The 10,855-nt window shown below is 57.8% G+C and overlaps 1 protein-coding gene across 1 annotated transcript in view; it reads left to right on the top strand.

The window, feature by feature from the left end:
• Positions 1-4,164: 4,164 nt before the first annotated feature.
• Positions 4,165-10,855, top strand: part of SPATC1 (spermatogenesis and centriole associated 1) — a 13,315-nt gene continuing 6,624 nt past the window's right edge. The window contains exon 1 of the mRNA XM_006775172.2: positions 4,165-5,834. Coding sequence (XP_006775235.2) covers positions 5,630-5,834 — 205 coding nt within the window. The 5' untranslated portion in view covers positions 4,165-5,629. The remainder of the gene's footprint in view (positions 5,835-10,855) is intronic.

Below are 10,855 nucleotides of genomic sequence, written 5' to 3'. Positions count from 1 at the left end.
CCCCCCCCCCCCCCCAATGTCAGCAGGCACCTCAGCTGAGGCCTGCCCAAAACCAAGTCCATCCTCCCCCCGAACCTGCTGCTCCTGTGTTATCTCCCTCAACAGTACCACCCAGGCACCAGGCCACCACGGACTGTTCTCCCCTGTGTTTCTCCTGCCTCAACTCCTGTCCCCCTGCCCCCTTCCCGGCCTCCCCAGGCCTGCCCGTCCGTGCTCCCCTGTCAGCTCCCCTCCACCAACCTTCTCTCTGAAACTGATCACACCACCTGCCTCCTTCAGGCCCTGACGGTTGCCGGCGGGATGAAGTCCAGATTCCTTCCTGGAACACAGTCCTGCCATATGCCCTCGGGCTGCTCCAGCCGGCCTCCCGCTAGCCCCTCGCCCTCCACTCCCAGGCCTGACCTTGTACAGCCTGAGCCACAAGCAGGCCCCGCTTCCCTGGGCGGGGATGCGGACTGCCTTCCCAGCCACCTGGGCCCCCTTCTTTTGGGGGGGTCCCTTCTTGGCATCCACCTGGCCCATTACAGCGGCTGTCCAGCCGCCCTTAGTCATTCTGGTTGGTTCACATGCTGCGCACTGACCGGCAGGCAACGCAGCCCCTCCCCCCACCTCTTCTGCGCTGCCTCCTGAACGGGAGCAGTTCCTCATCGAGGGGCCCTGCCCGCCAGAGCTCTGAGCTCAGCGGTAGCTCAGACCCAGCAGGATTCCCCACCGAGGAGGGAACAGGGAGCAGTCACGTGGCTAAAGAGCAGCAGTCAAGGCAGAAGGAGCTCGGGCGTGAGCGTCAGGCGAACTGTGCAAGGACAGTATTTTCTCAGGTTCAAGGAGGATACACTCAGCCAAGCTCACCCATGAGGGAGGCTCCTGGGGACAGCTGGGCCTCGAGTTGTGGGGCAGGGGCAGGAGCAGGAGGTCCATACCGCAGCAGGGAGACCAGCACAGGGGTAAGGGCGTAGACCTGTCCTGTCGGGAAGGGGACTCTGGCAGGGCCACAGTTGGGTGTTTAGCCAGACGAATCCAGCCACAGAATGACCAGGCCGCGGTGAGCAGGTGCGAACAGGTGAAGAAAGCCAGGAGGAGGAAGCACTGAGGATGCCAGAGAAGAGCTGGGGGCAGTGCTGGGGGAGGGGCAGGGGCATTGGGAGGTAGTTTTTAGCGCCAAGAAGGGGTCAGGCTGGGTTCAGGGCAAAGCAGGTGGGTGTTTCTGTTAGTGGGCTGTGACCTGCTGTGACCCACCCAGGGCGGGGAAAGGGGCAGCTCTGATACAACTGGGCGGGCCGGCGGCGGGCAGGTGGGTGTGCAGAAGGCGCACACTGATCCACGAAGGAATGGAACCTGAGCAGTTGTGAGGTCAACCACATTGATTCTTCAGGTGGGAAGGAAACGGCCTCCCTCTGGGCACTGGCCTGGGCCTATCAGCAAGGCCCTGGTGTCACTAGCAGCCGCCCGGCACTCTCAGATATAGGCCTGGGTGTTCTCCGTTTAGATATAAACAACATTCAAACCAGCGTCAGAGCCCCTTTGCGACCTGTCAAGACAAGAACGCCACTCCAGCCCCAGCCGGTGTGGCGCAGTGGATAGAGCGTCAGCCTGCGGACTGAAGGGTCCTGGGTTTGATTCTGGTCAAGAACACGTACCTCGGTTGCAGGATCCTCCCCAGCCCCGGCTCTGGTTGGGGTTCCTGCAGGAGGCAACCAATCGATGTGTTTCTCTCACATCAATGTTTCTGTCTGTCTTTCCCTCTCGCTCCACTCTCCCTAAAAATCAGTGGAAAAATATCCTCTGGTGAAGATTTAAAAAAAAAAAAGAAGCAGCCCACTCCATAATCACATCTGAACTCAGACAAAACATGAGCCCCGCCCAAGCCAGGAACACGGAGCGCCTTGGGCCTGTCTCCAGTCTGTCCTCCTCCCAGAGGCCTGTTGAGATACCCAGTCACCGAGTGGCTCCCCTTCCTGACAGCACCCAGTCCAGAGCAAAGCCCTGCTTCCTAAAGTCCTCCCAGGCGCCACTCCAGCCAAATCCTACTCAGGCCTTTCTAGCACCCCCTTCCTGTGACTCCCTGAGGTTCCTTCCCCATCACCTCGGTCTTCTCTCTGAGTACAGCCTAGATCAGTGATGGCGAACCTTTTGAGCTCGGCGTGTCAGCATTTTGAAAAACCCTAACTTAACTCTGGTGCCGTGTCACATATAGAAATTTTTTGATATTTGCAACCATAGTAAAACAGAGACTTATATTTTTTATATTTATTTTATATATTTAAATGCCATTTAACAAAGAAAAATCAACCAAAAAAATGAGTTCACGTGTCACCTCTGACACGCGTGTCATAGGTTCGCCATCACTGGCCTAGATCCAATGGGGGAGGGGATCAGAAAGACCCCCCTTGGGCAGGTGTGGAGAGAAAGGCTGCAGCAGAATGCGTGAGCAGGAGGCAGCCAAAGCAGGCCAGAGACGAGGCTGCCTGCAGCAAGCCCCATCCTTGACAGCTGGAAAAACATAGGAAAAACGGGCTTGTTCTGGGGGCCTGGGGGAGAGCCCAGGAACTTGACATGACTGTGTCTCGGAGCCCTCACCTGCAGGACGGCATTCATACTATCTGCCTGGATGGGAGGTAGAAGGAGGTATGGACAGAGGGCTTCAGGTTAAAGGTCCCTGTCCTCCAGCAACTTTATGCCTTGAAAAGATGGCTTTGCAAACCATCTTTGTTAACCCCACAAAGAACCCAAGCCAAATGGGAGCAAAGGTCCCCAAAGGCCTCGCCAAGCCAGCTGAGTCTAATGGCCAAATCTGAATGGGGACAAACTGCGCAAAAGCCAGTGACCCACAACCAGAGGGTCAGCATAGCAAGCAGGAAAACACTGAAGGTTTGCTCGCAGCAAATTCACGAGGAGCACAGACCCCGCATGGACACCAGGAGGCTCCTGTGACTCCTGCAGGTGAGACCTCCTGGAGCCAAGGGCCGTTCCAAAGCCACGCTGTCCCAGAGCTCAGACAGAAGAGCTGGACAGAGGACGCGGAAGCACAGCCCAGCCCAGGCTCGCTCCTCCCAACACGTGACCCAAATGAACGCTGATAACCTTGCTCTCCAAACTTCTGCTGTCCTATCCCAAACTCAACCCTGACATAACAACAACAACAACAAAGGTAAGAAAGTTGCAATGAGAGGAAATAAGAGTAGAGAGAGCTGGTGAGCCTGGAGAAGGTAAGTACAAAGAAAGGCCGAGGGCTCCAGCTCAGGTGCTGGGGACCCAGGGGGTCTCTACTGAGCCCTGCAGTCCTGGAGAGGCTGGAGGCAGAAGGAGGGTGGCTGGTGACCCCACAGCTCCAGCACCCATACCAGAAACCATGAGGCCGTCCTTGCTCTCGCTCCTGCCCAAGACCAGTCCACAGGTACCCACTAAACTTCCACCACCTCTGCCCACGTCTCACTCCCCTGGGTCAGAGCTGCCCTCGCAGCTTGCTCAGATGACTGGCTCCTTCCCCTTCAGCCCATTCCCTCAGCCCCTCCCTTAAGCCTTTCAAGGGCTTCCCAAGGCCCTTAGGATAAAAATCAACATCAGCCTGGGGCCGTAAGGCCTTACCACCACCTGGGCCGTGTGTCCTTCCCCCTGTGCCCCATCCCCTCCTCTGCCCCTTTAGTTCCTTCAGTGAGGCCACTGCCCAACAGCCTCTGCATTCCCACACCAGAGGGCCCTCCATGGCATCTCGCTCAGAACTTCCTCAGGGAAGGCTGCCCTGAGCTGGCCTATCCGGGTCCGACCCGCCCACGAGGCCCGCTCCCAGCAAAACGAGCAGCATTCATCAGCCTGGCCATTTGGCATTTACAGGTGATTACTCAGTTCACAGCTGCTCCCGCTACACTACGGTCAATAAGGCAGGGGCAGTGCCAGATTGTGACCAGCACTGAACCCCCGACTCCTAACCCAACGCCTGACACACAGTCAGTGCTCAATATTTATTTATTTATTTTTTTTATTTTTTTGAGGAAAGAAGCATGGTGCAAAGGGAAATAGAGAGGGTGTATCAGTCAGAGTTCTTATCTAGTCAAAGATTAGCTTGAAGGAATTGGCTCATACAAATTGAAAGATTGGCAAGTTCGAAATCTGTAGAACAAGCCAGCCGGCCGGAAACTCCGACAGGATTTGCAGGATGGTTGAGAAAGAATCCCTTCTTCCCTGAAACCCTCAGCGTGCTGCAGGTCAGGCCTGTGACTGGCTGGCTGAAGCCCACCCAGGTGAGCGTCGTCCTCTTTAAAGCCACGACTGTCGATGTCAATCACATCTACAAAATTCCTCACACCGACACCTGGGCTCCACGGCCCAGCCCAACTGACCCATAAAATGGAACCATCACAGCTGGTGAAGACAGCGTCAGCCCACGGAGAGGCCAACAGGGGGCAAGACTAGAGGGAGGAGAGGACTGAGGCTAAATAGGAAGCCGACCTCACCTGCTGGAGGAAGCCCAGCCGAGATGTTCTACAAAGAGCAGAGGCCTTCTCCGCTGAAGGGAGCTAGGCACTGGTTCCCAGGGCCACAGCGATTCAGCGGGGATTATAGTCCAGGGTGTCGGAGGAGGGTGGGGGCAAGCCCCCCGCCCCCATTGTGAGGTCCAGGTAGAATGCTCAGCTCAGACTGACCCCAGTCCTGGCTGACCTCCAACCTTGTCCTTGTCCCCAGCCTCCCACTAGGAGTGTGCCTCTGGCTTAAACCTGGACTTCACCATCCTCTTCTGTTGGAGAGCAGACGCCCGCAGAGCCCATGGAGATCCTGAAGACAGGGCCTCGCCTGACTCCCAAGGTCAGGCCCACAGAGTTGTCTGTGTAGGTAGCACTTAAAAAATGAAGCGCAACCAGGACTCAGAGGTCTGACTTCTTGGAACCTACGAGGAGTGTGGTTGGGTTCGTGAAGGACCACCATCAGGAAAATCCAAGGAGCCAGGGAACGGAGGTGTGGGTGCAGAGAGGGCCCCGCGGGGCATCTGGAAGAGGGGAGCTCGAGTTGCCAGAAATGGAAACTCCAAGTTACAGGGAGCCAGATGCCTGGACAAGGAAGCCCTGGGCTGGCAGTCAGAGACGGACTCTGAACACTGGGGTCAGGAGGAGGCATGGTCCTGTGTCCAGGTGTCCATAGAATGTTCCCAGGTGAAGGCTGACAGTTAACACCTGGGTGTGCCCAAGATCAGAAGGAAAGGCACCCTGGCCAGGAGGGAGGGTGATGAGTTTCCATTCAATAGAAATCCACTGGTTACCTACCTACACTGCACCAGGCCCTTTGCTGAATTCTGGGGAGTCCCACATCCCTGCCTTCAGCATCCAGAGAGTAAAAACAGCCTTAAAGAGCTAACCAGACAGAGCCAGGCAAGCGTTCCGACACGGAACACACCTCGGAGGAATCGCTGCCTGGAGGCCAGTGATTAGCTTGCCATGGGTGCGAGGAAGCTTCACAGAGGGGCCACCATGAGAGTGAAGTTGTCTGGACAGCCTCTGACCTCACAATACCCACTGGGCCAGCCTTGCAACTTGCAAACTCTGGCGCCCTCCTCCAGCCCGGGCAAGGCCCGGGGCCCTGGGCAGCCTCCAGGTGCAGTGCCCTCCGGTGGGCCGCGCCCTTCCCGCTGCCCTGGGGCATGTCTCTACTCACCAATTATGAGGGGCTTCGGCATCAGATCGAGAGGCTAGTGCGGGAAAACGAGGAACTGAAGAAGCTGGTGCGGCTCATTCGTGAGAATCACGAGCTTAAGTCGGCCATCAAGACGCAAGCAGGTGCCCTGGGCCGCAGCGGGTTAAGCAGTGGGCTTGGTGAGGCATCAACTGGACCTTCTCAACGCCAGGGTAACTATCAGAGGCCTGAAGCCAAGGAGAGCAGGGAGGGAAGGGTGAGGCCGCACGAAAGAGGAGAGACGGTGCTGCGGTCTCAGGAGTCGCGGGGAGAAGGGCATAGATCATAACACACAGGTGATTACTCAGTGGCCCCGCCAGGTGAGGGGAGGGTGAGGACACAGGACCCTTAGACTCAAAAGGCAAAACGAGGCACCTGGTGGGAGGAGCCCCAGCCCACACACCTGCCTCCCTTGAGCTGAACTTCCCAGCAGCTCCATACACTACGGAGTTCCCAGCTCTGGAATCCAAATGTCATGTCACTCACTCTCAGCCTCCCGTTCCTCTCCTCCATCCCTCCTCCTCAGCACCCCTGTCCCTCTCCCCCATTGCCCTCCCCTCAGAGATGGTCAGTAGGCGATGGACAACCCAAGTCCAGAAGCCAAGGACAGAAACTAGGACGGAAGCTGGAGGTTTGGGACTTGGTGCGGGACAGAACCCTGGGGCTGGAGATTTCCAGAGTCGGGTGAGACAGGAACGGGCAAAGAAGTTACAGGTGTTTTCAGGGGAGCAGTTGCAGTGATGATCTGTGGAGTTCAACCTGGATTTTAGGGACTGAGCTGGGAGGGCACTCCGAGGCCAGGAGACCAAAGCGGCCGCAGCGCAAGCTGAATGTGGTGGGAGGAAGGAGGCAGGCGCCAGACGAATGGAAAACTGTGGGCAGAAAGTGGCTGGCGTTGAAGAGTCAGGAGAGAGGATTTCTGGGGGTGCAAGATCTCGGGGTGCGGCAACAGGTGTCAGTGGCCGTCAGGGTGTTGGTAATGGTTGTACAGGGCTAGGAGGTGATGAAATGCCGGCAGGCGGTTGTCACATCCACACCTTACAACAGCCTTCTTGCCCTGCACCCTGCCTGCTGGGGCCCCGCTCTGTTCACTCAGGTGTGACATCATCTCCTTTCCCGGGAGGACTCTGCTCTTCCCGTCTCTGCCCTGAAGCCTCCTCTACAGCCTCCTTGGTGGTGGGCCTGACACCGCTGTCTATTGTAGAAAAGGCACAGGTGGCATCCTAGGTGCCACATCCTCTGACCTCTGCACCCATTTGGGACGGCAACGCTTCTCTTTCTGAGTTCCAAGAGCACCTGGAGCCCCCCTGGCTCAGCGTAACCACGGCTGCTTCCAGGAGGCTCTGGGCCCTCCACCCTCAGCCAGCCTGCCCACTGCAGGCCTCCACCCTCTGCCAGGAGTGGAGACCCCCAGAGGCTCTGGCAGGCCCAGTGAGTCCCTGGAACGCAGCTTGCTCCAAACTCGACACATTTCTGGTTCAGACCTTGTCCTTCCCACCAGGATGCTAGAGCCCTCGCATCTGCTCCTCCCCGCACTGTTTCAGCTCCAAGCCTTCTCTCCTTTGCTCTGGAAAAGCTACCACCGCTGGGTTCCCTGCCATCCACCCGGGCTGTGGCACGGGACCCGTCTAACAGTCCCCACTGACTGACCACACGCACACAGGCCCCTTTGTTTGAAAGGTTCAGCTGCCACTAACCGCACAGGGAGGTACAAGGCTGAAGAAATCTCAGTTTAAAAAACTAGATTCTGGTTTCCCACCCCCAGGCTAACCAAGCAAGCCTTCTCCTCTTAGGTTTGATTCTTTTCATTCTTTTCTTAAATATGGAACGCTTCACGAATTTGCGTGTCATCTTGCGCAGGGGCCATGCTGATCTTCTCTGTATCGTTCCAATTTTAGTATCTGTGCTGCTGAAGCAAGCACTTAGGTTTGATTCTTAATAAAATCCGGGACCACTTCTGGTTTTCCAGCTCCTGAAGGGTCAGGCGTAGGGGGCCAGGAAAGGCTTTCCGGAGGTGAGCCCAGTCAGCTAGTGGTGAAGGGGGCAGGGGACATTCCAGGAGGAGGAGCAACTTGTGGAAGGTCTGGCCTTGGAGGTGCAGGAATGAGAAGTAGATCAGTGGGGCGAAAGCCCAGCCTCTGTGTGTGTGTGTGTGTGTTGTGTATTGAGTGTGTGGTCTGCGTGTGAGAGGGTACGGGTGTGGGTATTGATTGGGGGGAGGTAATGAGCATGTGTGATGTGAATCACCTGTTGTCTCAGCCATTAGCACATGTATGCAAGCATGTGAATGTGGTGTGCAAGTGTGTGTGATCTGAATGTGCAATGTATAGTGTGATGTGTATGTGTATTGTGTGGCATGTGTCTGCAGTGTGTGGGGCAGGTATGTGACTGGGGTGTGTGGTACAGGTGTATATGAGAATGTGTGCGTGTGTGTGAGCGTGTGGTATGTGCACCTTGAGGGAGTTGGGAGTGTGGGAAAGTGTGCGTGCTATGAGTACGTGAGAGTGCACTGTGTGTGGTGTGTGTGACTGTTTTGAGTTGTGCGATAATGTGTGAATGTGTGTTTTTTGTGTGTGATATGTATGAAGGTGTGTGCGCTAATGTGTGTGATGTGTGTGTGTGTTGGGGCCAACAAGAGGTGAACAATGCAGGCAGAGAGGTCAGCGGGCATCAGTTGCCAAGGACTTCAGTGCCACACTAAGGGGCTCGGACTTGTTCCTAAAGGCAACATGCCAACGCCGGTGATGTTTAAGGGAGAGTAGTCATGTTTGTGCTTCAGAAAGATCATCCCGGCTGCTGTGGGGAAATGGAATCAAGGGAGACAAGAGTGAGGCAGGGAGAAGGGTTAGGCTGGGGCTGTGCAATCGTCCAGGTGAGAGAGGAGGGCGTGAACTAGCAGTGAAGAAAATCGATTCAAGTTATTTTGTAAGAAAACTAGCTGCTTGGATGTGAGGCATGAAAAAGAGGGAGTCCAGAATGTTCTGTGGCTCCAGCTGGGGCGGCTCAGTGGCCGATGGCGCCACTCCTGAGACTGCAGACCCCTCCATGCCCATGCCCAAGCCCAGCCAACCCCACCCCAAGCCTAAGCCTAACCCTTGAGTTGCCTCCGAGGCTCTTTCTGGGCACTGCCTTGCCGTTTTCCTTGCGACTGGCCTTCCTCATGACTGGCCTTCCTCGCGGGGTCAAGCTCTTACTCCCGATTTGCTCTAGGGAACTTGGCCCTCAATTCCTCTTTCTGGGCCCCCCTTCTCTGGCCCTGTCCTCTTGTGCACATCTCTCCCTCCTACACCCTCCAGGCAGAGCTCTAGCCCACCCCCATTTAGGAAGAATGGGGGGATGGGGAGTGCTTGTGGGTGCTCACAGCACACGTGCCAGCTTCCCCTCCCTCAGCCCAGATGGGAAGAACAGGGGTGAGAGCTGCAGGGGGGCGGGGGGCAGCTCTTCCCAAGCGACCACATTGTGGCACCAAACTCCAGGTAAAAAATCCTCAACCAAACCCTGACCTTTCAGGTTGCTGCGAAGGTGAATTGGTCAGGTAGGAAGCTAGGCCACCATGTAACTCGTGGTTAGCTCCGTGAGTAACTCTGCATTATGTAGACTGTAGTGTGCGGTCCCGTCTGTGCTCTGGCCCGGGTGAGCTTGGCAGCAGGACCCGCGGTTTGGGGGGAAGAGCATGAGGTCTGTGTGGCACACACTGACTTTCCGACATTCGCGGGACCCCATGGGGCGCGTGTGGACCTGAGCTCGGGGGAGAGAGAGGTCAGGGCCAGAGAGACTCAGGGAGACCCTCTGAGGAGGAGCACAGTGAGGGCAGACGGAGGAGCAGGTCCCAGTCAGGGCAGGTGGAAGAGCCGGCGAAGAGCACGAGGGAGCCCAGCGGAGGGTGCGAGGCCAGGGAAGCCGAGGGGCACTCCCTAGGGGCATCGTCAGCAAAAGGAGGGCTGAGGGCAGAGGCGGGGCCGGCGGGGAGCGTGCTGATGGCCGTCCTTCGGCTCTGTGGACAGAGCATCTGCCTGCGGACCCAAGGCCCTGGTCCGCATGCGCAGGAGGCTGCGATGGACCCGTTTCTCTCAGTCCACGTCGATTTCTGTCTTTCCCTCTCCCACTGTCTCCAAAGCTCAATGGGAGACATCCTGAGTGAGGACTGACAGAGGAAGAAGAAAACACTCCCTCAGGGCTCTTATGGCCTTGTCCGCGATGAGGTGGGAGAGCCCGGAGGGAGGGGAGGAGGAGAAACAGGAGAAGGGCTGGCGGTCACGGGTTGCGGGGCATGCAGAGCTGCTCTGCAGGAGGCAGACACACCCGAGTTTGCTGGTTTGGGGAGCAGGAGCCAGGGCGCCAGGTGCGAGCCCAGGCCCGGAAGCACGACCGCTTTCCCCAAAAATGTCTCTCAGAGCTGAGAGCAAGGTGGGGGCAGGCAGGGCGGGAAGGGGGTGGGGGCAGAGGAAGGGGGGAGCCTGTGCCGAGGCCCAAAGGGGCGCATCTGCGGGTCCCAGGGCAGCGCCTCCTTCTCCGCCTTCTCCCGAAGCATTTGGAGGGGGAGCCCGTGCTGAGGGGGCTCAGCAAGAGCTGGGGGTGGAGGGGCCCCTGGAAACACTCTCCCCTCAGTATCTTCCTCCCTGGGCCCCTCCCTCAGGACCCCCATCTCCCCTCAGGACTGTCTCCCCTCAGGACCCCCATCTCCCCTCAGGACCGTCTCCCCTCAGAACTCCCATCTCCCCTCAAGACCGTTTCCCCTCAGGACTATCTCCCCTCAGGACAGTCTCCCCTCAGTACCCCCATCTCCCCTCAGGACCGTCTCCTCCCCTCAGGACAGGCTCCCCGCAGGGCCCCCATCTCCCCTCAGGACCGTCTCCCCTCAGGACCCCCATCTCCCCTCAGGACCTTCTCCCCTCGGGACCCCCGACTCCCCTCAGGACCTCCCCTCCCCTCAGGACCGTCTCCCCTCAGGACTGTCTCCCCTCAGAACCCCCATCTCCCCTCAGGACGACCGTCTACCCTCAGGACCTTCTCCCCTCTGACCGCCCCTGCCCCTTCTCCCTTGCCCCCCTTCCGCTGCCTCAGCCCCCTCAGAACTTGGCTAGAGCCGCCTTTGCTCACTGTCTCCCCTCAGGACCCCCATCTCCCCTCAGGACCCCCATCTCCCCTCAGGACCCCCATCTCCCCTCAGGACAGTCTCCCCTCCCAATTTGGT

The sequence above is a fragment of the Myotis davidii genome, unplaced genomic scaffold (genome assembly GCF_000327345.1).
Source record: "Myotis davidii unplaced genomic scaffold, ASM32734v1 scaffold1509, whole genome shotgun sequence".
NCBI lineage: Eukaryota > Metazoa > Chordata > Mammalia > Chiroptera > Vespertilionidae > Myotis > Myotis davidii.
The sequence above is the reverse complement of the archived record's forward strand: the minus strand, read 5'-3'. Positions and strand labels throughout refer to the sequence as shown.